Source organism: Dermacentor albipictus, chromosome 5 (assembly GCF_038994185.2).
Source record: "Dermacentor albipictus isolate Rhodes 1998 colony chromosome 5, USDA_Dalb.pri_finalv2, whole genome shotgun sequence".
NCBI classification, from domain to species: Eukaryota; Metazoa; Arthropoda; class Arachnida; order Ixodida; family Ixodidae; genus Dermacentor; species Dermacentor albipictus.
In genome coordinates, this window is record NC_091825.1 from 95,843,147 (window position 1) to 95,869,790 (window position 26,644).

At 49.0% G+C, this 26,644-nt stretch overlaps 1 protein-coding gene across 2 annotated transcripts in view; it reads left to right on the forward strand.

Annotated features, from left to right (window-relative positions):
- LOC135918624 (trithorax group protein osa-like) overlaps positions 1 to 26,644 on the forward strand; it is a 178,261-nt gene that overhangs the window by 31,062 nt on the left and 120,555 nt on the right. For both annotated transcript variants that reach the window (XM_065452244.2, XM_065452245.2), the window contains exon 2: positions 21,625 to 21,828. In XM_065452244.2, coding sequence (XP_065308316.2) covers positions 21,625 to 21,828 — 204 coding nt within the window. The remainder of the gene's footprint in view (positions 1 to 21,624; positions 21,829 to 26,644) is intronic.

The following is a 26,644-nucleotide window of genomic DNA, read 5'->3' on the forward strand; positions in this document are numbered from 1 at the left end:
GGGATGGATCGATTTTCTTCCGAAGAGGAACTAATGATTTTGTGCAGTAAGAGAAATATGTGTTACCACCAACAAGACATAGTCGCCGTTAGTGGTTAGTCGACGCCTTCATATGCTCTCTTATGCTGCAAGGTTTGCTTGACAATAAAAGTTTCTTCTCTCTCTCTCTCTCTCTCTCTCTCTGTGTGTGTGTGTGTGTGTGTTACGAAACAGCCCTTCACAAAAGTTACGTCTAAACTAGGGCAAAATGCAGGAAAATAGAAATGCATAAACGGCACTGCTTGTATAAACGTGGTTATCTTTTACATTAAACTGTACTTGGCTTCAAGGCAACATGATGGGAATGCTGAGGAGAATGCCATTTCGGATTTTCCAGTGAACTTTGGTTTTTCGGTGAACTAACATCAACGAACCCAAGAAGGCACTTATGGAGACCATATGTCTGCAGCTGTTCACCTGAACTATCTCACTTATTTTGCCCTCTCCTTTCAATCCTTCCTCCCTTTTCCCCTGTGTTGGTATAGCCAACCGGATGGCGGCCGGCTGACCACCTTGTTCTCTCTTTATTGGTCCTTCGATGCTGTTCATGCAGCGGTAACTGGGGATTGCGTGCACATGGGACGGCTGCCGACGGCAGGGTAGTAACTGCCTGTTTAAACACTCGGAAGCGTGTGTGAAATACCATGATAGATGCAACTGTTAGTAGTTGGCGTCATGTAAACATCATGCGGCGCGTTCTGCAACGGTTGTCTAGACAAGCGCGGTTATAAAAAGCTGCGTAGCAGCCCAAGCGCAGCCATCGTCGACCTTTTCAGCAGCTGCGGCTAAAAGAAGCTAGCAAATAAGATGGTGTCATCTGTATCAGCTTGATTTGGGTTGCACCTGTTCTCCAACACGTTGGGTGTGTTACAAGTGAGGCTTCAAGGACAGAGTTGACCGCGAAAAATAATGTTCGGTGGGCGGCATGAGGTCGTTCAATGCACGCGGAGTTCTCAGTATTACAATGTTGCTCGTTAATTTCTAGTGTGCGCCACGCTACGGAGTTATCGCAACACGTGAAACTGCGCTTCTCACATTGTCGCCACGTGCAGTTGGGGCCTTTTTGTGTCTGTCTCGGGTGTGGGGACGTCGACAACGCAGCGAAGGTGACTCATCGGTGGCACTCGTGCGAAGGAAATAACGAGGAAGATCAGTGCTGGCCTCGCGTAGGAGTAACAGAAGACAAGGGGAAGCCCCTTGCTTGTCTCCCCAGTCTTCGGAGCTGCCTTTATGCCCGGACCCGAACCCACGGTCAACCGACGGCCGCGACGGGGCAGTTCCTCGATATTTGGGGGCACAGCTCTGGAGCGGTCGAGGTGTATCTTACGTTGCGGCTTCTGCCGCGCCTTTTCTCTGAAGCGGAAAGGCGAGGTGCGCTGTATTTGGAGAGCGTTTCAAACTCTATACGTGAAGTCTTTGGCCTGATGTAAGCCTAAGGGCAAATATTAAGTCGAGCTAAAGTGATAATACTCGAGAACAGCTAAGGCGTCAGTGATAAAGTGTGCACAGCTCTAGCAGTCGAGAAAATCGAAGTAAATTTTGGAGGACACGACTTGAGACTCCACCGGAACATTCGAGCCCAGTGACGTAGGAACTCCTCGTTGTAATTATGTCACTAGTACTCAACCATTCATAATAAAGAAATGATTGCATTGTATTATAAGACGGGATAAAATCCTACTTGTCTACTTCTATTCCAGACAATGACGGAGACAGTCGCAAGGTTTCGTTTTCGTTCGACTCTGAGCAGTGTTGTTATCGCGTACTGCCGTGCTGGTTTTGCTGCCTCACAACACTCTTACAAACTGCAAGGAGCAGAGCTGCCACGTCTGTGACCAAGAGCAACTGCGGCGGCGAACCCAACGCGACTTCGCACTGTGTCGCATGGTGGCGATGTCGTGTGCAAGTGAAGTCCTTGCTCGCGGGAGAGAGATTTGTATGGAGCCAGCGCTAGGCATTCTTCAAACGCGATTTTCTCTTTAACGAAGTCTTTTCATGGCACGATACAAGCGCTGCGAGGTTTCTGGAATCGTGTTTTGACAGTCCACGTTGACTTAATGTTTGCCTTTAGTGTCCCTCTAAACGAACAGCGACCTCTGCTTTAATAGTAGCGGGGATAGTGACGTCGCGTTCGAATAGTTGTGCAAGTTCTTCCTGGAGAGGGGGCTTATGTGCGATGGCTATGCCGTTTCCTAGCCGAATGCGCAAACAACAGCTTGTGCTTAAAGACCTCGGTTATTTCGCAGCGCCGTCTGAATGCTGCCGGTGTGAAAGACGAAATCGGGAATGATCGTGTTCGTGGCAAGGGAACGTTTGGCGTCGTTAGCACCTGCCTTGGCGGTTCGCTCCTTTCATCGCCCGATGGAATGGGGTTAATAGACACGCACAGGGAACGGGTTGGACCTCGACAGATTGCCTGCATTCGTACGTGTGTCCGTGCAACACGGGACACACGCACTTGCATTCGCACCCTGTTCCCCTCCAGTGGCCGTCGTGTGGCGATGAGGAAGCGAGCAGCGGGCGACCGAGAACGCCAGCGGGCATCTATTTATCGGCCAAGCGTGCCTTACGAGCTCCAATTCTCCCGCCCATATGCGCCTTCCCCCCCGCCCCCCTCCGCGTTCTTTCGGTCTCCTCTGGGCCGACCTCTCCTCACTGCGTTGTTGTTACATTTTCGCTTTCATTGGCGCGCGCGCGCGCGGACTGCTCCTTCGGCGGTTTCTTTCTGCTGATACATTATTCGCCTGCCTCTTCTGCCGCCTTGCGTGTGCTTGCGTGTGTATGGTCGCGATCGCGCCCTTGCGAGTTCGACCTTGTCGTTTATTTTTTTTCTTGGCTGCCTGGGTTTCCTTTCGGCGCTGTCTGGCGATGGCCTGTTTGTGCTTTGATTGCGAGTTGCGGAGGGGTTTTCCGTCTCCGCTCTTCTGTTGTGTTTCGTTTGGTTTTGCGGTCGCGGTGGCGCGGCCATTTGAGAGCGGGAATTAGAAAAAGAGGGGGCGCAAGATTTTGGACGGCTTCCGTATCGTCGGCCCGTAGAAGCGTGCGCGTTGTTGATGTTCTCTTCAACACCCCTTCCCGCCAAACGTCCGCGGCTTTCTGTCCCGACTTCATGTCGTGGTGCATTTTTCTTTCTTCGTTTTTGTCACACGCTCCCGCTATCTCCCTCCTTTGCTTGTTTTTGGCCACGCTGCGCGTTCTGTTCCCATAGCTTTATTGTTTGCGTTCGGACGGCCGTCGTGCCCGCGCCTTCCTGCCTTTGTGCGCCGGCTTTCGCTTCCTCGTGTCCCAGTGTGTGTCTGTGGCTGTCTGCCATTCACTCGCCTTTTTGCAAATGGCAACGAGGAAGCGGGGGAGGGTGGGGGGTCGGGGTATTCCCCGTGAACTTGACCCGCTTCGTTGGCACGCGGTCTCCCTTTTCTTTTTCTGTCGAAAAGTGCCCCTTGTTCCGGGTTGCTGTGCTTGTCCTTGTAGTTTCTTTTTTTATGTTTGCGTCCCGCTGTTGAGTCCGCCGTTGTCTTTGGTCTCTCCCGTCTACGTCTCGTTTACTACGTGTGTGCGTGCGTATGTGCGCGCGCGGCACTCGGTCGGAGAAACAGCAGTCGGCCCGTTGCTTGTTTACTCCCCGTTTTCAGTGTGCAGACGCTGTCCGTGTCTCTTCTTTGTTGAGCGGAGCGGCGGTCTTGCATGCAGTTTTGGTTGTTCCTCGTCTTCTCTTTTTCTTTTCTCTTTCTTTACTACCTCTGCGGCATTCGACGAGAGCCGTTTCGGGATGCTTTTGGGTGGGCCGGTCGACCTTTTCGTCCGTACGTGGCGTTCGTGACGCCGACGCTCGTTTGTAGAGTCACCGTTTTCGCTGTTTGGTTGAAGCGTGGACCTCGGCGGAAGTTCGTCTCTCGCATTCGCGGCGCGCGTGCCGATGTTTGCCGACGCCTCCGGTCGGATTCGACGTTCGCGCGGGGATCGGCTTTGTTTGCTCCCTTTTTTTCTTTTTCCTTCGATGTTGCGACGTCGTGTATGTGCTTCTGCTCGCGAATAGTTGTGTTCTTTTCAGATGCTGGCGTTATCCTTGGAGAAGCCTAGTACTGTGTGTAGTTGCTGTTCTGTGGGCTAGCGTCGCGGGTTCGTAATAAAGGAAGCCCTTAATCCTGTTTCAATTTCTCCTAATGATTGTACCACGGTTGGGTGTACACTCGGTGCACTAAATACTTTCCTAAATATACTGCGGTGGCCGCTAAATAGTGATATCAATAACAAATAACGAACCTGCACAATTTTGAAATACATGGGACCCGAAGTTAGCGTACGAAATCGGACGTGCGCGCAAAAGAGCTGCAGCAGGTTTTGGTTTCTGCGCAAGCGAAACGTTCCCGACCATGCTTCTTAGGTACGCTAGCTTGCGGTAAGCCTTCTTAGCCTACTATTTTCAAAGTTCTCAAATGAAAAGGCGAGCGTGCCGCTGCGTTGCCACATTACCCACCGAAGTCGTTAGCTGGAATTGGCTTCGCTGCGGTCTTTTACGAAAGCCTCGAGATCTTCCCGGAAACCGTGTACGGGCACAATCAGGTGGACTCACACAGTCGCTAGCTTCTGCAAATGGTTCTATTCGAAGCAAGTGCGCGTTTTTATACGCACGTACAATATCATACTCGTGCGGAAGCAGTGACGCCCTGCCCGCTCTATGTGACATTAAAAAAAAAAAAAGTTGTCCTTTTCTTGACAAAGCTCACACACTGGGTACGTAAACTTGCATTTTTTTATGCTGCTTCAATAATCGCTCTTATCGAGTTCATATCTGTCGTGGCACAACGAAGAGAATTCTGAAACAGCGGCTCACGACCACACATGCTGCATTTCAAGAGACGACTCGCCATCACGTCCTTTCTTTACAGTAGGTCCTCAGTTCCCTTACGGTCATTTGGAAACCGTTCCGTCTGGCCTGTGAAATACAGTCTAGCCCGGTTATAACGAAGTCGGCGGGAATCGGAAATCACTTCGCTATATCCGCTATTTCGTAATATGTCGGCTATGAAAAAAATGCAAACATGGGAATGGGAAATCGAAATCCCTTCGTTATAACCGCTATTTTGCTATAAGGGCTTTCGTTATAACCGGGCTAGACTACTTGTTTCCTCATGTAAGAGGAGGTCGATAAACTACGCCATCTCTATTGTTAAGAAAGGGGGTTGTGTGTCCGGTGCTGCAGCCCCCCCCCCCCCCCCCCCTCGTCGGCGGCAATGTTAACGATTCTGCAGAAAATAATTGTCTCACACGAAGCGGAGAAGGCAACCTTGACACTGACGCTTTCAGCTAGCTTTTCCATATTGTGAGACTCCTTAGGTGAGGAATAAGGTTGGCGATTTACTGGCTGTTACATTAAAACGCAGAATACATATTTTGTCACGGCATATGTCTGCACGTCAGTAAATAAATATCTTATTATGGGACGCGAACTTCGCACAGGGAACTTTAATTTAGCTCGAGCGATCGCGCGGTCACCCTAGATTTTCTTTTTTTTAGCTGAGCCCGTTTAGCAATGGTAAACCGTTGTTAGCCGCGACTGAGTATATGCGCAATTATTTCCGTCCAGGTAGCCATTTGCAAAAAAAAAGAGAAAATTAATAAAAAATAAAAACAAACAAATAAAGTAAGTGTCCACATGGCACAGGCAGTTAGTTAGACGCAGCTAGGAACACAAATTAAGTACGTACACAGAAGAGCAAGTATACTATACTTCATCTCTGCAAGCGGTGTTAATTTGCGTACCTCGTTAAATAGTTGCGCTCGACCATCTAGCCCAGCAAGAATTACTCCTAAGTGTTAGCGGAGTCCTTTAATGACGCACAAAATGACTGGTATTAGTCAAGCGTTGAGCGCGTCACCGCATTCGCGCGTCACCTTTGCACGGGAGAGACGCGCCGAAGCAGTTACGCAACTCGGCCGAGAAAGTACCCCCCCCCCCCCCCTCCCCGCCGTGGGAAAGATCACAGCGTGTAAACAAAAGAACCCGCGGTATGTGCGTCGGCAGCTCGCAAGGAGACACCAAGGCCGGCGCTGTTGAGCGATGGTTGGGCGTCCCCCGGGAAACGGAGCCCGCCGATCTCCATTGTCTGCCGTGTGCGCGCAGCGTAAAGCGAGCCGCCGTGTGACGAGCTCAACCAGGGCAAGAAGAGGTGCCGCGCATGTTATTGTTGCACGTCGGTCGAGGCAAAACAATCCCCGTGCTTGGCGCTGTAAACAGACGAACGCGCAGGTTAATAATGCCTGTGGGAGTACTTCATTGGGCTAGTTAGCGAAGCATATCTGTAAGCGGAGGAGGCGCAAGTTTACACTCATGCACGGAGGATGTCGTCCTTTTATATAGTTACGTGTGGGTGCGTGTTGATTTGAGCCCATCTTCTAATAGCGTGTGTTGCCGGGGGCGTAACACAGTGCGGGCCAGACACCGTTGAGAGTGAGGAAGTATTATTCCGAAACTATGTTTTAGTTAATTTCGCGTTACGAGGTTCGCTACCAGAAGAACAAATTAATGTCAAAATTCAATTTCCAACGTGGTTAAAGGGCATAAGAAACGAGCACGGCGTAAAATACAAAGGTGTGGACACGCTCTCGCGCTTTTTAAGCATGGCAAGTATGCACCAACAGTGTAGACTCTTAAGCGAAATTGCACCCTTTTGCCACACCAATAAACGCCATCTCTCTTGTCCGTATTTCCTTTCTTTAACGCGGCGAGCCCGGTAGTTTCCAGTAACGAACGACATGGGCATTATCAGCATGACGTAGCATTACAGACAGGAATGTAGTGGGCGCGGCGTTTTCAAGAAAGGAAACGCAAGCAAGGCAGATGACAATTATTGTTGTGTGGCAGAGATACACCGCAAGGGGTGTAACTTTGCCTAAGAGTGTCTTTTTTCGCATTCTTCAGGCTGTTGTGGCGAAGTTGGTGTTCTGGATGCCACTCCTTTGACTCCTTTGGAATGCAACGCAGCCCATCATTAGCACAAGAAAAATTACCTCGCCCGAACAAGACGCCGTCAAAATATCTGTGGCGTCACGGAGGGGTGGTGTGGCAACTTTCGAAGCGGCGACGCGTCATATATTTCACTTGTGCTTCTCTCGCTTTCAAAAAGCCTCAACTCACGGGAAAAATGAGTTTGACGTAACCTGCTCGAACCTAGGTAACGTTTTTTTTTATTGGTAAAGATGGACTACGTTGGATTATATACAGGAGTAAAAGACTAAAGTTTGCATGTTTCGAATTCTCGTACTGCGCCACGACGGCCGGAATATAAATGTAGCGGCGAGAAGAAAAAATAAAGAAAAATAATTCAAGTTTGATTTTCATTTCTTGTTTGAGTAATCAGTCTTTCACCGCGAAATTAACGCGAAGATGGTTCTGAACGAGTATGTAATCGGTGTAAACGCGTTTAGTGTTCCTCTTTAGTTTTGTTTTAAGATCGAACAACTCGTGTGCTCGTTTCAGAAGAGCCATTTTCGTTGGAAAGAACAGCATTTGTGTGAACCAAAGGTGTGTGCGATGCTTGCAAACGTCTCGCTACTGTGAAGGCGCTTTGAATAGGGCACGAACGCCTGGAAGCTGTAATTCCTTTGGTAGACAGCTAGCAGTGCGTGATACTGGCAAAGTTTGTTTTCTCTGCCCCCCCCCCCCCCCCCCTAACAAGAACGCCTGAATGTTTAATGTAAGCTCTGTTGCAGCGCCGATTTCGTGTTCCCCGTCAAATTCTGCTCGCACTGAATTTTGCCCAGAGAAGTTTTCGGACCGTGGTCAGCACAATGACTGTTATCTTTCTCCCTAACCCGTTATAATGTTGGAATTGTGACTACATTTTCGAAGTGCTCAATTATCTCGGCATTTTTATTTTATGTTTTTTTTTTTATTAAGAGGTGCGTTAGCGTAAGCGGTGGTGTTGCAGCTTTGTTTCGTATTTTTGTTCCGGCGTGGCAAGTACACGGCCATCGTCCTTGAATCGTCGTCACTTGACCCGCTGCTCTGACTCGTGGTTGCAATCGCTCCTTCGTTTAGTGCGCCGCTTTCGCCAGTGGGCGCACTGTCGCGTCTTCACGAGTCCAACGCCGCCACCGTGCCGCCCGCCGCGCGGAACCAGTGGCACGAACGAGAGGGGAGATGTTCAACGGCGCCCCCGTGGTATAGGCGAGGCCACGTGACACAGCGGGCGAAGATGAATGAGAGCAGAGGGGAGGGAAAAAATGGGGAGGGTAGCGAGGCAGCGATGAACGTGATCATCGCGATGGGGGGGGGGGGAGGGGGGGTCGAAGGAATGCGCTCGTAATGGCCTGTGCGTGCGTGCGTTGGTGGTGGTGCAATGTATGCCACGATGCGCAGGCGTAACGATTTGTGTGTGCCGTCCGCAGCGAGGAAAAAAAAAAGGAAAAGAGGTAAAGAAGCGAGGGTTTGATGGTGGAGAAAGTGGGAAGCGGTTTATGGTGCGGCGCCGCCGTCGACGTGAATGAAATATGATAATTAGCCACGTGGAGTGCGGCGCGGTTTGCCATCGAAGAAGGGAAGCGGAAACGGCGCGCTCTGCTCCGATGGGCGAACGGGGAAATGGAGCAGGCGTCGCCTCGGCCACCGCGTCTCGAGGTCGAGCGCGCGCGTCTGTTGTCGCACCCGCGTGAAAGTACGACGGCGATTATCCTCTGCCCAAGCGTTGACCTTCCGGTGCTTCGAACGTCTTTGTAAATATAAATTGATATTGAGAAGGACAAAAAAAAAGTGACATTGCGTAATGAGTATGCAACTATTCGCAAATGTTATGCATGTGCACGGTCACCTACTGTCTCGATGGTGATTGCTCGAGAAATATCGAAAGGTAAAGCTTAAAAGATGAGGCCACGAGAACGTCTGAAGCCGGAAGTACGAAGACTAGACAAATTCACGTACCACCCGTCATTTGCGTAGTATAGCCGGGGTGCTTCACTTCTGGAAGTATTGAAAGGCCCTGCTTTATAGCTGAGCGAGCACGGCGCAAGTGTTGCTTTTAGTGACATTTACAGGAAACTTCGGTTTGTACCGTCTTAGGTTTGTACAACTTAGCTTGATAACAAAGACCAGGCCCTTTGGGTTCTACTCTTTTATTTATTTATTTAGTTTATTTATTCATATATTCGCAGGCACGTTGTGTGTATCGTTTCGGGGTCTGTTGTTGTTGTTGTTCTTCTTCTCCTCCTTCTTCTTCTTCTTATTGTTATTATATTATTATTATTATTATTTTAGTGTTGTGTAGCGTCTTCTTTCTCTCCTTTATTGCCATGTCCGAGCGCTTTAGCTTCCTTCGAGGTTCGCCTTTGCTCTTTCACTCATTTTATTTCCTCTCATCAAGATTCCGCTCCCTCGTTAGCTGTTTTCGCTTTACGACCGTCCCCCACCAGGCGCCAGTATCGTTACATAACTCACTTGCAACGCGCCATAGGCTACGTTTAGTGAACCCGACAGGGTTATGTGGGTCGAATCGACTTGTCGGGCCGGAAACCGGTAGCAAGGGTTCGTGTAAACTCTAGGCGGTCGCCAAGCGAGTATCGAGGCGAGTTCTGCCATTTCGCCAACAAAATTTGTCGGTTGCCTCCCCTAACTCGCGTGGTAAGATGCGCGTAAACGCGGTCGGGTCGGACTGAGTCAGCTCGTTATCCGACTCGACCCGCTCGCGTTGAGATCACATGAACAAAGCGTGCGCTCGCGGCTTTCTGCTGGCATCATGTTTGAGTGCGAAAGCACCATTAGCCTGCCAACCCGGATTTGGCCTCTGTGCCTCTTCATGTAGCTCCGTGCGTTTCACATGCGCAACTTTTCGGGCGTACACCCACGCCCGGGGTGGTGAGTTATGAACTCACGACCTCACTGTCAGAAGCCGACTGTGCTAAACACCCACTCTTGCAGAAGGTGAACATATCTAAATCATACGAATGTGTTGTACCGGCGGTACAAAAGAAATGACAGAGGAGAACTTCACTTCACTTTTATTACCTTAAATATAACAGTTTCTATGACGGCTTTGTTGATTCAGATTTGGTGATGGAATGCAAGCCATCTCTAGGACCACGTGTAGAGCCGTCTTGGAGCATCGTAGACAACAAGAAAATTCCGATTTTGCGAAAATGTAATGCCAAACACGCCGCATCCCCGATGCGTTTCAATAGTCGCGGGATGTGCCTTCACCGACCAAAATGCCACCGATCTCCGAGGGCTCATGCGCTTCACGTTGCGCTACACAGACAAGCAGTCAATGAGTTGATAAGGAGTGATGATGGGTTATGTAGGTGTGATTACCGTTGATAATGGTTCGACGCGGATGGATAAAGTGCTAAAGAGCGATAAGGGCGAATCATGGTTAAGCAATCCTGCTATGGTTATTAGGTAGCGATAGGGGACAGATCAAGTTCGGTAAGGTATCTGATAAGGACCGATATGCGTTTATAACAGTCGGATCGTATCCGATAAGTTTGATAAGGACAGATAAGAGTTGATAAGGACCGGGTCGAGTCCGATAAGGTTAACAACTGATAAGGGTTAATACTCGTCGGATCAAGTTTCATAACGTTGATAACGACAGCCGCTTGTGTGGAGGTGAGCAAATGGCACAATTATTACGCATACTTAGACGTCTCACTCGCTGAGGAGTTTCTGCGTGAATTTTATTTTTGTTACACCTTCATCGAATGCACGCCTCCTCTCTTGCAACTTCTCCCGGCATTGCACAGTTCGCCTCTTCAGACCTCGTGGGAGGCGAAGCGGTGCGTTACACTTCGAGGTATTTTAAAACAGTAGCGGTTTCCGGCTTCTGTTTACGCCACTCCCTTCCGCTTCTCTCTGCGCGGTGGCGCCTCTCTCGGCGTTGCTGCTTGCGTGCGTCGCATTCCCGGATCTTCGACGACGTCAGAGAGAGCGCTCCTTTACCCGGTTGATTTATCTAATTTTGTTTTTGTTTTTCTTCGCCGTGTTGCCGATCCCTAGGCGCGGGCAGTTTCTCTCACCGCACGCGGTTATTTCCGGACCGGGTTAGAAGGTCGGCACTTTCATTTTTACCTCGCTGCCGTCTGCGTCTCCACGCGGAGTTCTGTTCGAGTCTCCCTCTCCAATCGCAGCGCCAGTTGCTCTCTCGGCGGAGCAGTGTTGCGACGCGCACTTGCAGTGTTGGGTTTTTTTGCCCCCCCCCCCCCCCCCCCCGGGTGGTGCTGGCGAAAACGATATTCGCGCCACGCAGCGCGGGCAGGCGCATTGAAGAAAGGAAGAAAGCTCGCCCGCGCAAATAGTTCCCGAAGGACGCGCTCGAAATAGGCCTGTGTGTGGAGTACGGTCGCTCCCCCAGGGCAGGCTTTGCGTTTTGGAACCTGTTGAGTGCAACGTCCGAGCACCGCGCTGTTGTTGCGGGACGCTCGTGGCTTTTTTCTAAGCAGAATTCGTCCTGGGCCTCGCAGGTCATGACCATTTGAAAGCCTCGCGAGCTCTTTTATTACGATACCTGAAGGCGACAGATATGTGTCTCGCCCGACTGTAGAAACGCTGGGCATCGTTGGGTTGCCCTCGCTTAAATTTGAACCCTCTCGTTTTGTATCTTTCCCCCCTCCGCACGGGTAGAGTAGCAAATTGGAGTCTAGTTAACCTGCCTGCTATTTATTAGGGCGAAAGCCTTTCTAGGCTCGTGGTGAAGTTTGTGTCTGCAGACCTGACCGCTGGAGTGTCCGCCGAAGCGTCATCACGCCATATGAAGACAGATGAAAGACTGAAAAGTGATTCATAGTGACAGTTAGTGAATGATTACGTTATAATAGAGTTGGTAGAGGTTAATAATGACTAGTAATGACTTCTAATGACTACTAATGACTCCGAAATGACCATAATATCTAACGACGGTTTGTAATGACCACAATTGATTAGAAATGACTAGTAATGACTACGAAATGACCAATATGTCTAACGACAAATTGTAACGACCGCAATTGATTAGAAATCACTAAAATGCTTTGTAATGACAAGTAATGACTAATAATTACTGAAATGACGCAATCACTACTGATGAAAATGATATGACCAGCATATCTAACGACGGCTTGTAATGACCACAGTTGATTACAAATGACTAAATTTGCTTAGTAGTGAGCAGTAATGACTAAAAGAAAGAAGAGAAAGGGAACAGACGAATGATAAGAGGAGGAAGAGTAGGCTTTCGCTGTTCACCTCTTGCGAGAGATCTTAAGAGACCCCGTAATTTTTATCTCTATCCCTCTCGATTTTGTCAACTGACTCGCGAGAAAGCAATGCCTGTTTATCGGGGTTTGACTAAAAGTGAAAAGGTGGCGAGTCGAACGCTAACATCAGCGTGCTACTTGTTCCGCACCGGTTTGCAAACTTATCCATTCGCTCGTGGTCCTGTTTAATCTCCGATTTCCTCTGGCTGTCTCAGCATGCCTCAACAGACTACGTACTTGATTGGAAAACAGCGGGCGCGAAGAATATTACGTGCAGCATATGACATACAGGGCGCATGCTGACTGAATACGTGTATAGACTGCCGTGCGTGTGATTGACGCAACGCTGGAGTGTACCCGCACACTGCGTTGGTCAAGTGTGCGTCCACTGCGGTTTGCTTGCTGCTGAAGTTCGATGAGGCCCCGATAAGGGTAAATAAACGTGTCAGTGCCTGTGGGTAGCAGGAAGGGGGGGGGGGGGGGTGGAATGGACGTGTCACCGTCTTCGCTTATCTCGCGTTTTCGCAATCCTTGGGTCTACGGAGTGGAGCTCAGCGCGGGAGTGTTGTGTGTACATAGCACTGCACTCGCGTGCCGAGCAAGGTCAAGCGGACGGGGTCGTGCCGGTGTGTACACTAGAGCTGCACTGTTCGTCGGGTGCGCGTCGAGTGGTAACTTCCTTGTGCCTGATGTCGACGCCTCGCGAGTGAAATCGGCGCTTGTCATTTTCAAGCCTCAGACACTTGCTTTCATTTTCAGGTTTCAGACTTGCAAATTACGTTCGTTGCTAGAAAGCAGTACAGGAAAATGAACGCGGTGGTTAGGTATAAATAAATATGGCGGTGTCGCGTGGGGTAGGAAGGACGAAGTCTGTTTTACTGCCTTCCTTGCTGTCTGCAAGCGTCTTGCAATTTGTCTTTTCACAGAGCCCAATTTGGCAGCAGATTGTTAGCGTTCTGCGAACGATTCTCTTACCTGCTTGCTCTCTCGGTTTTTCCGCAAACTCAACGGATTTGGGCTCGGCTTAGGGTTCTACAAATGCTGCGTGGCGTTTTACGAGAAATTAGTTTGCGATTAAGTCTCACTCCTGGGTCTCCGATCTGAACCATACGTCGGTAATCTGATGGTGAAAGGACGCAAAAGGGCTACTTGCTTCGAACAAGTTTTTAGAACAGTTGAAATCGGCAACATCAAGTTCGTCGAAAGAGAAGTGATTGATCTAGACAAAAATGTGTTCATTATCAGTGACTACGGCCCCAAGTTTGCTGCTGTTTGTGTGTTGCGTACGTCTCGACCCTCTAGCATTTGCTCGACACAACGACACGACACGACACGACCCGACTTCTTCGGGATCGTTGCATACTTTACATGAACTCGGCGCGAGCGGGTTGATTCAGAAATCGAGGTGACGCAGCCAGACCCGACCGCGTTTGCATGCATCTTGCCAAGCTGGTTTGGCGAGTGAGTCAATTCACTCTTTGTAGGTGGATTGACCGAACCCGCTACTCTCGCTCGACCCGACCCGCTAGCTTTTCTACAGGAACCCGACGACCGGATGTCTACCGACAAGCCCAGTCGAGCCGACTTTATCGGGTTTACGTAAACATAACTTAAAAGAGTGGGACAGTTGGCGCTATTGTCTCCCGCACTGTGGCTGTAAAGATTACGCGTCTGAACCAAAATAAGAGTTTGCCAAGAAATAGAATCTAAGCTCGCATGCGGGAGTTGCCACCCCAACATCCGACGTCAGCGCCGCCTAAAAAAGCGCGGGGAGGTTAGTGTACTGCCCACGAGGTTTGACAGTAAGCATCGTCGGCTGAGGGAGACATTCTCCGAGCACACGTGGCACGATAGTGTCAAGAGGGGCAGGAGTGAGTTAAAGAGGCCTGCGAGCATTTGTGCACGTCTGCCTCCGGCGGCGCGAGTTGTGCTCGTGCCTTCCTGCGACGGAGGAATGCAGGTGTGAAAAGAGGAAGCGAACTAAAGAGAGAGGGAGGGAAAGTGTGAGAAGGGGAGAGCGAACCGTTGACCCATTCTCTCGTCGTCGTCACGCTGGCCCGCCGACCCATTGTGTCGCGCCGCTCGTGCCGGCTGCTGATGACGGGACGGGCGACTTCCGCGTGACTGAGCCGAGAGGGAAAGCTGCCGGTGTGTATGCGTGAGAGAGAGAGAGAGAGTGAGCGGCTGGAATGAGAGAAGCCCGTTGGCATAGAGGAAACGAAGACGAGAAAGCCGAGCCCGGGAATGATATCATCGTCTGTGTGGAAGCGGGAAAAAGGAGCCGGGGGGGGGGGGAGAAGGGGGGCCGCACCCTGCGACGACACATCGCCAGCGGCGAGCAGCCTTGAGCGCGACCTTGGCCGATTGACTGGCGCGCGCTTATAAAAGAGAGCCCGGGGATGCGGAGCCCGTTTCGCTTGGCTCGCCGCCGCGTCTCGCTTTGCCACGCCCACGCTCGTGTTGTGTCTGCGGTTTGCTCGTGCGTGCGTGTTCTGGTATTTTTTTTTTTAACGAGATCGGGCAGGAGGGTGACTGCCCCTTGTTCCGTCGTTGACGCCGCCTCGTCCCGCGTGTCTTCACCCCCCCCCCCCCCCCCCCGTCTCGAGCTTGCGTGCCCGTGGCTAATTGTTTGCGGTGGTACGATCCTCCCTTCCGCCCACGCTTCTATTCTTTTACTTCTCTCGCGCCCCTTAATGACAGGTCGACACCGCGAGGTTGCGTTCTCCTGTCGGGTTAGCTTGTGGCCATCGGTGTGTAACGCGCACCTGGCAGCTCTCCCGAATTTCTCGCGAAGCTTACGAAGTTCCGATGGTTGTCTGTGTTACGAATGTTGCGTGAAGTTTTAGGAAAACCAAATTCTGTTCGCGAAAAAGTTTTAAAGGTGCTAAAAGATGCGGCGTTGCTAGATTGCAAAAAAATAAAAGAAGACAGAAACAATTGTGATGCTGCCGCTTCCGCCCTCTTGTGGACACCACATGCCAGAAATAAACGTTATACATTCTTGAAGCACGCCAAATCAGTAACAGCGAAGTCGCTGGAAAAGTGACCGTCATCTAGAATGAATATGTTGCCTGTCAGTTTCTGGTGTTCCACGTTATCCGTTGCTAGTTTGCTGCGCCTTAAGGTAAATCGTCGTTCGTAACAGCCGCGTGAATGTGGCGGCTGTTGAATGAATAAATGCGTATTTCGCCCCCTTGGGAGACTCCGCAAGCGCGCTCTTCAGTTAGGAGTGCATACGCTCACCCCGCCCCACCTAGTGCCTGTTAACCAAAAGTGTGGTTACAGTCTCCGGTTTTCAAGGCAATTGAGCCTTGCCGTACCGTTTTATCTTGCAGCGTGTGACCCTTTCCTGTTCGGTGTCCCGCGAGTGCGTAGGGGTGGGTGCAAGAGTTCGGTTGCGAATGGCGTTTGCATTTCGACATCTGCTGAACGGCATGCGTGCGCTGGCCTGTCAGCGGAAGCTGTGCTAAGGGCTGGCAGAGAACGAAAGAGTCGCGAAACGGAGGGGAGGCGGGGGGGGGGGTGACTTCGGAAAAGGTGGAACGGGCATGACCGGCGGTGGCATCAGCAGCCGAGCCGGTTCACCGACACGCCCTCGTAAAGGGCCAGCTGAGCAAACAGCGGCGCAGGAAGCGGGGGGCAGTCAGTCGCAGACTCGTTCACAGCTCCCTGGATGTGGGGCCGCGTGTCCGTTGTTGTCGGACTCGCCGACTCAGCTGTGCGCGCCGATCGTGTTCTGCCTTGCTGAGGGTTTCGCATCGAGGAAAATTACAGCAACTTGTTTTAGTTTCTGGCCCATATAGGGTACATTTGTTTACGCCCCACAAATAAAGGCTTTCTCCAGCGTATCAGAGACGCTAGTTTAGTTTTCCGTGGTTCTGTCAAAATCTTTAGGTATCAAACTTTCGCGTAGCATACGTGTATATATCGTGGCTGACGACGCACGGTTTGCTGACGGGTGTGGCGAGTACGCAATACGTTTAATTATGAAAACAATCTGCCCTCGATCCTATCTCCCTTTCTATTCAACGTGGCAATGATCGGTCTTCCTGCGAGACTCGAAAAGATAGAAGGACTCGGACACAGCCTATACGCGGACGACATCACCCTTTGGGTGGCGGGTGGAAGCGATGGGCATGTGGAAGAGATCCTTCAAACAGCAGTAAACACGGTGGAAGACTACATCAAAGACAAGGGACTGAGATGCTCCTCGCAAAAGTCAGAACTTCTGCTCTATAGGCCCACATGCCGGGGTCGAAAAAGCATTAGGGAAAGGCCGGGCATTGTGGTCACAGTAGAAGGCACCACGATACCGATAGTGGAGAGCCTGAGAATACTGGGACTCCGCATATCCGAAAACGGCGATAATGGAGAAACCTTGACAAACTACTTGACACTTGAAACTACTTGACAATAGTGTTCAACAAACAGTCAGACTAATAAAGCGGATATCCAACAGGCACTATGCTATGAAAGAGCACAATCTCATCCGATTAATAGAAACATTCGTAATCAGTCGTATTGTATATGTGGTTCCTTACCTCAAGCTCTACGCTGCGGATAAAGCCAAGATAGACTGCATTATTAGAATGGCGTATCAGCAAGCCTTGGGACTTCCGGCAAGTACGTCAAACGAGAATTTCTTGGCGCTCGGTGTGCACAACACATTAGACGAACTTATTGAGGCCCAGAGAGTAGCGCAGTATGAAAGGCTTACACAGAGTTTGACGGGGAGACACATCTTAGATGACATCGGAATTACCTACGAGGCACAGCACGGAGTGCGGAGAGACATCCCAAGGAAAATAAGGGAACATCTATCAATACTCCCAATCCCCAGAAACATGCACCCGGAGTTTCACCAAGATCGAAGAAACGTACGAGCGAGAGCTCTCCACAAAAGATTCCGTAGTGCCAGGGACGTGGTCTATGTGGACGCGGCGGAGTACGCAAATGGACAGAGTATGTCGATAGTTGCTACGAGTCTAGAGGGTGACTGCAGAGTTAGTGGGACGGTAAAAACTTGGAAGGCAGAGGTGGCGGAGGAAGCTGCCTTGGCACTGGCAATAGCCTCCACGGAAGCTAACATCGTATAGTAAGCGACTGCACGACAGCCGTCAAGAACTATGCAAAAGGAAGAATCTCGCCGGAAGCACTGAGAATTTTAAACAATTTTCGTGAAGATCGCGACGTTCACATTATATGGGCACCCGCACACTCCTCCCTGGCCCACGCCACAAATTTGCCGGATTGTCAATAAAGTTGTTATCACCACCACCACAACCATTTTATGCCTAAACATCGGCGCCTGCACTGAAGTATGACGTCATGAATTTCGAAGTATATTTGTGTGTTTGGGCCGTTGTGGCTCTGCAAAAGTTATTGAAAGTTGCTGAGTTCAGTCCTTGGCTGTTTTAGAACGCAATGTAGTCCTCTATTTGCCGATAAAGGATTGCTTAGGTCCTGGCAGACGCCGTCAGTGTCCATGACGTCAGGGTGGTTGGTTCGGGAACAAAGGGAGAGAGAGAATTGGTCGCCTTGTTGCCGTGATGACCGCCGCTGAAACGCGCCGGGGCGTTTCCCGGATTATGCAATTAAGAAGTATTTAGCCTCGCCGTGCTTGCATGTGAGTCGTATGATAATGGAATAATCCTCCGTTTTGCATCGGCAGTTCTTTGCCGGACGACGTAAAAAAAATTAACATGCCCTGTGTTTAGAATAAGGAGTAGATAAAGCTTTCTGTTAGAGAGCCTTGAAATGGCGGACTGATATGTCGCGTGAGCTTTCAGTTCACCTGACGTCCAGACGCACTTTTTTTTCTTTTGTTAGGAAAGAGAAAAACGAGAACGCGCCCCTGCACACGCTGATTGTGAACAGCATTGCACATGTGTCAAATAACGTAAATAGTTTTCTTTCCTTTTTTCTTTCTTTTTGGTGCCAACCGCACGCAGCTTTTCCATTTTACTCTGTGTAGAAGTGCGAAAATGTTCGATATCCGAGAGTCGTTTTTTTTCTGGCGTATTCGTTCGATGCGCTAGCACCCGGCCTGGTGCCAACCGTTGGCCTAAGCACACTGCAGCGCGTGTTCTTGTGACGACTGTCTCGGGTTTTTCTTTAGTAAGGGGCTCGGCATAAAGGGACAACTCTGCTGACCGAGCCCAGGCCTCTGTCTGGGCCGCATCTGCCCCGTGCTTTACTTTCAAAGGGATATTTGCGCGGATCACTTCCTGGAGTCGTGTCACGTTTCGCGTTGCGCAAGGACCCTCTCGGGTGTGGAAGTTTGCGTGTGTGTTTTCGCGTCGCGCCTTCCTCGAGTAAATAACCGTCCACGAAGTGTGAGGAGGAGGAGGAGACGTTGGAGCCGCAGCCAGAACCCGGAGGGTGAAAAAAAAAAAAGAAACTGCCAGATATTGCGGAAGCCGTCGCTCGAAAGAAACAGCCAAATGAAAGTAAACGAAGGCAAATAAGAAGCGCTGCTCGGCGACCTTGAGAGGCATCAAGAATGTTTCGACGATCGAATCTGACTTGTTCGCTGCCGCGCATTTATTTTTTCATTCTTCCTCTTTCGCGTTTCCGTCTTTATTATTACTCTCTTTATTTTCTATATGTGTGTGTGTGTGTCTTCCTTCGCTTCTCCTCCTTCATCGTTCCGACTATATTTAGCTGGCTTCGGCGTCGTTCCTTTTCTTTTTTTTTTTGTTTTCGAGCATTGCGCCTCAGCCCACTTATGTTTTCGTCTTCATTTTTTTTTTCTGTCTATGCGTTACGTTCTCGACTTTTCTCGGTCTCGTCCCGCCCACTCCCATCACGTTGTGTGTTTATTTCTCTGCTTCGTTCCCGTGCATTATTCTTTGTCATTCTTTTTTTTCTTATGTTTGTTTTGCGTGTGTCGCGAGCGTACTACGCTAGTCTCGAACTGAATGAATGCAGGGAGGGGAGGGGGTGCCCCTTTACGCTATCTTTACGCGCGCACGCGAAAGCTTTTCCTTTTTCATTGAATCGGTGTCCCTTTCATTGTTTTGTTCGTTTACTTTCAGTATTTACGCGGCTTCATTGTTTGGGTCTGTCGGCTGCCTCATAAGCGAGTTGGTATTTTTTTTTTTTTCTTTCTTTAAACCACCTCCTGGATCGTTCGTATCGCCGTCTCTCTGTGGTCTCGCTCCCTTTCCGAAGCGTTCGGAAACATCGTCTGTTCCTTGCCGAACGCCGTTCGGACTAATAGTGATCTTTCGTTCTTTCGCTAATTTTCGTTTTTCTTCTTTTTTTCCTTCCTAACTACCTCTACGCGACTCCCTGCCGCGCTGTTTGTTCGTTTGACCGTTCCGAAGCCTCGGTTGCGGTTTATCGCTTCCAATTCTTGTCAGTGCGTCCAGACGGCGTTTTGTTGCCGCCGCGTCGTTGTTCGGTATCTAGCCTTCCTAAGAAGTCCTTAGTTTCATTCTACAAGTTTCCCGTCCCTTTCTTCTTTTTAAGCACGCGTGCCTCGGTACGTGTTCGAAAAGCCTTCTGCCCTACTGTACGCCTACTGTATGCGAGGGCAGCTGGTGCAGGATACCGGGATATGGGGGAGGGCTCTCACTAAAAGGAGACGAGCTTAGTGGAGGGTCACCACTTTCTAAAGGGAATCCGTTATGTGAAGGCAAGCGCTTGCGCGCTGTCTGTGCCGGCGAAGACGACGGTTCGCGTCTTTTTTTCGCGTCTTGTTTTTCTTTATTTTCTTCGTGCCTGCTTCCGCGCAGCGCGAGCACTTTCGCTTGGTTTCTTTCGTCGTCGCCTTCCTTCCTTCCCTCAAGGTCGGCCGTTCGCCTTTCCAGCCTCGCCTGTTTCTTTAGTTTTTCTTTCGTCTTTTTCTCTGAGTTGTCTCGTGCTCGAAGGAGGATGATTATTCTTGTTCACGTCTGTGCGTGTCTCGCTTTTCTCTGGGGCACTCCCGCCTCCCTCCTCGCCATTTATTGTCACTTCCCTCCCATTCGGCTTACGTTCTCGTTCATTCATTCATCGCGCTTTTATTGTTGCCTCGCCCCGCCTGGGCAACCACGCTTCCGCGTTCTTCGGCGATGAGTGTGCGCAGTTTGTTCTTCTTTTTTTTAAATACTTATTTCTCGTTCATCGCCGCTCGCTCGGCGTGTATGCTCTACTTGTTTATTATTGGCCTTCGCTGCTATCATTAGTCACTCGCGAACGCCTTTTTCTTTGCTGTTCTTTTTCTCTTTAGTTCGAGACGAAAGTACTTGATTTTCTCTTTCCTTTCGTAGCGCAGTTGGCGTGGCCATCATCAACCGTTTTGTGTGGATCATTATATCGGTGGTTGCACGATGTTCCCGCTTACGCACTGGTTTTTTTTTTTGCTGGTATTTCTTTTTTCTTTTTTTTACCCTTGCGCTTGGTGTATGGATTGATTCATTGTTCAACAAGAGGTCTTGCGATTTGACGGGAGGTCAAGATGCTGCCAGTTCTCTCTGCGCTGCGAGTCTCCCTGTTTTATCTTCCGCTAGGACTGGGCGAGTTTAGCACAACATTGAGGCCACCTGCGTCATTTTTCATTTCCAGTAAACAATCTTTTTTTCGTTAAATTAATGGCAATTGAGTATTGGGAAAATACTTGATCAGTCCACACTGATTGTTTCTCTTTACTTTATAAGTTTCCCGTCTTTGCTTTTTTAACTTCTCCTTTCAAGTGACAGTTTCGCTCAATGGTTGGTATCATGCTCAACGAGATATATCCATGGACATTACATTATTGCTTGTTCCTGTTGCGTGTGAGAAACCTGACCTATACAAACACCAAGGTAAGCTGCAACACGTCCAGTAAATAGCTCTGCCCGTCACTTCTTTCACGTACAACTAAGAAAGGGAGCAAAGTATGTGACATTGAAACCGTTATCCGAACAGATCAATACGGCATTGTTATTCAAGCTATGGCGCCTCCTGAAGTGTCACTGGGATTCGTCCGTATTCTTGCAAATCTGCTTTACCGCTAGCATTTTTCAGTCGTAACATTGCACCAGGTCGCCGATACCCAGTCTTGCCAACTCTGTGCGGTGTAGCATAAGCTATCACTCATTCGGTAAAGAGTACGGCTGTGTGTTTCAGAGAAGGGAGACAGCTCGCCGATTGTGTGGCCCTGATCCTTCCATGAAGCCTCCATTCAGTTGGCGCTTCGCGGAAGCCGTTCAGCGATGGACAAGGATCGTGTCCGATCCAAGGCGCGATCCATAGTTGCACTGCACTAAAATTTGGTGAAATTGAGTGCAGGCTTGTGCTGTGCGAGTTTCGCATAGTTTGCCCGAGCCCTATAGTGTTGCTGTTTGAGTTTTGCGAGCTTCTCGTGACATCGCCTCCTTTCTGTCGTGTGTCCCACAGGTCGGCGGCAGCATGCACGATCCTGGCGGTGGTGGCGGTGCAGTGCCTGCGAGTGGCGGTGCTGGTGCCAGCGGGGCCGCGAGCGCCGGTGGTCCGGCAGCCAAGCGGCCCTACATGGGGCCGGCCCAGTATACGCAGTACCAGCAGAGGCAGCCCTACCCGGGTCAGCCAAGGCCGCCTAGCCAGGGCTATCCGCAGCAGCAGGTCAGTCTTTGCCATGGATGGTGACGCCGTCCAGTGCCACTAGCGCTTCCTCGTACACTGTGATTAACACTTGTCTAGAGTGGTCAAGTGGCGGTCATTGGAGCGGCGGTCAAGTGCAGGCTGATTCTGCTGGTGGCGATTTCACTCCATGCACTAGTATGCCGTTAGGTCTCGAACCGAGCAGATAACGCTAGCTGGAACCGGCAGCTAGACTTCTCTAAACAAGTGTGATTCATACAATGCTATATTGCGTTCAACTACAGTTGCTAACTTGCCCCTATTTATTTACAAAGTAAACAAAGCCTCCATTCCGCTGCTCCAAAGTTGCTTGGACAATGCTAAAGCTTCATTCTCCAAGCCGTTTCTGTGGCTTTCCTTGGCAGCCTCCTGCATCATGATAAGTAAGAAGCCTGTTGAAATGCACGTTTACGCACCATATATTGTACAATTTCTGCTTGTATACACGGTGGTGTCGTCTACTAAAGCAGTGCTTTTACGAGGTGTGGTCTTTAAATACAGTGCAACCCTGTTACGTCCTTTGGAGACCATGGAAAAGGAATGTGTTATCTGGGAAAAGGTAACATCTGGTAATGCTTGCTGTAGCAGTGCTTAAGTTACAAGAACCTGCACTCATGGAAAACCTCATTTGTAGTTTGTTAGAAAGCCAACAAATTATTCAAAACATGCTCAGTAGAGCTCGTTATTGCTGCTGGCAGTTAGACTGAACACTAAACAATTTCTTGGGCAGTTGCAGGCATGAATCACACTAAATGAAGCGTATAATTTTCATCTGATGCTTCACTCAAACATTCAACAACAGTCTGTTTTCGAGTACTCGTGCCCCTTTTTTAATTTCCAACATAGCCTTACTATATCGAAGCAACCTCGAAAGGTATCGAAGATGATGAGACAGCATCCTTGAATGTGTGTTTAGGGTGACCATACTCGTAGAACCACCATCCTAGCACAGTGATGGTGACCCTTCTGCACAACACAGCAGGTTTTTCAATGTGGCTGTTTTCAGTTTCAAGACGTGACGGTCAACATAAGTGCCGCACCACCTGTGCACGGTCACTGTTTTTGGATGTAACAACCAGGAAGAGAAACATAAACAATACACGTGTCCAGATTATAGATAAACGCAACCTGGGCTTCAGAGTAAGAGCTTGGCAAACGGAACAAGCAGGAGCGTATTGGCAAGGCTCTACTGCATGTTGTTCGGATCACGGCTACAGCATAGGTGGCCCTGGAATACGCATGGCACTCCCTTTCTTTACGGTTCCACGATGAAGAGTGACAAAGAAAACCCTTTAGAAAGTACTTCAGTTTCTACTTGCATGTCGGCATTGCCGATCAAAAAAATATTCCTACAACTATTTATCGTGCACACTTTGAGAAAAGCTATCGGTGGGATGCTTTGCCAGTCACACTTTCTCGCTTGATTAAATTATGAATGGTTTCTCCGCACAAACCAAACTTATCCAATGTGAGTGTGTAATGAACATTAATCACTGTTTACCCACTAATTGGCATGTCAAGTCATCGGTCTTTGAAGTCGTGCGGTGTATCACTGCGCCATCCGCATAAAGCTTTGCTGTGTTTGTGTCACCCATTTCTTAAAAAATGTTTTTTCAATAACGCCTTAGAGGATGTTATGATCAATAATGCCGTTTTCGCCGACAGCGATAAATACGTCAGCCCTTGCCTTTTCACTTTATTTTGCAATGGCAATTTGAAGTAATGATAAGTAAAGCCCTGCGGGCATCATTTTCTTCCTTTTTTTTGCATTATTTCTTGTTTTTATATTAAGAATCACTGTTGGTAAAGTAATTTCTGTAGCAAGCAATTTTTTTCTGTTTTTGTGAGATCGAAGGTCCCCCCTGCATTATATTCGTGGTTGCGTTATTTACATGCAGATAAAGTAATTATGCTGTTTTAGTACACAACATTACCGAGCTAGTTTACACAAGGCACTGGAAGCTATGTATTTAGCATCCTGTACATTTTGATTGTCATATCTTGAAGCCTGAGCTTGCGTCATGAACTTCATTGCGGACAGTCTTCAGACATTTCACATGTGTTTATGAGTCTCATCCGTCGTGTCTAGAACTTCATATTGTAACATACATGACAACATCAGTCAAAAATGCTACACATATACTTTAGCAGTAGAAAGCATTTCCAATAGACACCTGAACATTTATGATGCATATATAGTTCACTATAGCAGGCTCAGCTTGTAATGCAGGTTCTGCATTCATTAATCTTAACTATTACAATCTTGGGTGCAGTGTTGACGCTGTTTCTTCACGATCCCCTCATTTAGTATTCTTATAAAAGGGCTCAAGCTGCTGTGTTTAAGCCCAGTTTTCGCAACAGAATTTCTTTGTGGGCTAGTTGGTGCAAATTGTTGAACAAGAAACTTGCGAAATGTAAACACACGTATGCAGGAGAAGTGGTCAAGATGAGCACTAAGCTTACAACTCTTTCCTTGAATGTCCAGCACTCGTCCTGCTCAAGTGTTACTTGCCACTGTTGAGCGTGATGTTGCAGTATCGAATCCCCGCCACAGTGGCCACATTTCGATGGGGTGAAATGCGAAAACACTCGTGTACTTAGATTTAGGTGCACGTTAAAGAAGCCCAGGTGGTCCAGATTACTGGAGTGCCCCACTACGGTGTACCTCATAATCAGATCGTGATTTTGGCATGTAAAACTTTCCCACCCCCTCTCTCTCTCTTATTTTTTTTCTCACGTGTTCTCGTGTGTATGCGGTTGTCGCGTTGGTCTCCCCCGTTAAAACGGAGTTGCAGCACGGAACATACACGGTTCAAACCGAACAGAGTATGTTGTACAAGCACATCGCTCATGTATCCGGGCACAACCCAATGCCTCTGCAAGCCAGCGATGAAGTCTAATCTTCTCCACCTAACATGTAGCCCATGTATGCACTAAATAAGAACCGCACGCGATGACGTGCCGACATGCATTTATGGGACGTAAACATAAATTTAATATTGACATACGCATATCTTACAAGCACCTTCCCAGCCGTTGCCAACTGAAGCAAATGCGCGCAAGATGTACGACAGTCCTGGGTGGACGACGTGAGCTTATGTTACAAGTGACACGCTACGACTGGTGTCATCTTTGCCGAGTGGTGCAGCTATGTCCTACTGAGGTGTTGCACTGCCCTAGGAAAGCATGCCAAAATCAGTTAAACGCTGTTGCAGCAGCGCACAAGCAATAAACACGATGAACGTGCACTTTTATATGCAATGGCCACTATGGCGGCTCAGGCTTCTCGCCTCTAGCAAGATGGCACTGACCGGCTTCATTTTTGGAGAGCCACCTCCACTCCAGAAGTTCAAGTATATAACCTAGCGGTACCTAGCAGTACCTAGCGGTGAGGTTGTTTGTGGACTTCAGTTTTTCTTTTTCTGGCCTCAAACAAAATTTACTCGGATAAAAATTTCTTGATCACAAGCTAAGAGGTTGGTGTGTGTAATGAATCATCTCTTCTGTATTTATCTGGAGGGCATTCACGCATAATTTAGGTGTGAATCTGATGAAAAAGTCATATTTGCCAATTTTAGAGTAAGTTTCTTGAAAAGCAGATTTCTTTAATAATATACAATTATTTTAGCATAAACTATAGCAACTGGAGAAAGTGGGAAAAATTTATGGTGGCTGAAACCGTAACAATATTTATGCAATAATATTTTGAAAACTCGCAATATTATTGCTTTTTTACTGAGCCTATTAAAATGGGCAAAATCCTTTCTTGCGTTCACTTATGACGTCACATGAAAGAGCAATGCAAGCGGAATATTCTAAACTAAGATTTGTCCTTTCACATAGTGTCACACTTCATTTTAAAGGGCCCCTCACCATGCCACATTGTAAGTTTCGGTAATAGGCTGGAAGTAGTTACATGTCCTGTAAGGAGTGTTCTGCTGCAAGAATTTTTCAAATTAGTTCATTAATAGCAGAGACATAAATATTCGGAGTGCTTTGAGCTGATTATTTTCACCGCCAACATAGACACCCTCTTCACTAGCCCCTGTCTAGCCTCTGTGAGTGAAATTGCTTCTCTGCTTTCTCCCATACTGGAGCTGGAGGATCGCGTGGCGCATATGTCACGGGCTTGACCTCCCCCCCCCCCCTCTTGTGTTTTTGCCGAGTGGCACGCTTACGGTGACGCTCTTACGCGCGAGCCGCTTGGCACAGTGCATGATTACACTTGGTTAGTGGTGTAAGCCAGTGGCACAGTTACAAGCACTGAAGCAGATGCAAACAGATCAAAGAGCACGATCACACATTGGAACCCGATAGAAAATGGCACATAGCTTAGTTTTCTGTGCGCGCAACTGCATGACATGGGAACAAGCAGACGAAATGGAAGTACAGGCGCCCAAATCTTTAACTGGTGTGCGGGAGCGGCAACTTTTCCGGGCGTCAGTGCCGTATGACGCGGCGAGGCTGGAAACAGCCTAGTAGACGATGGGCCCAGCTGAGCGCGCTTTGTCCGCATGCGCTTAGCCTCAGACTGTTTCCAGCTTCGCCCCGTCAAACGGCGCTGACGCACGGAAAAGTCGCCGCTCCCGCACACCAGTTAAAGATTTGGGCGCCTGTACATCCCTCTAGCTACTGCATGGAGTAAAACAGACTCACAAGCCTGCAGTTTTAAGTTTCATTTTGTATCTACAGGTTTAATTGTCTATTGAAGCAACAGATCAAACAAATAGCTGATGTCGCCTTGAATAAATCTGTCAGGTATCACTGTGAGTGATGTAAAAGCACTGCAATTTACGTA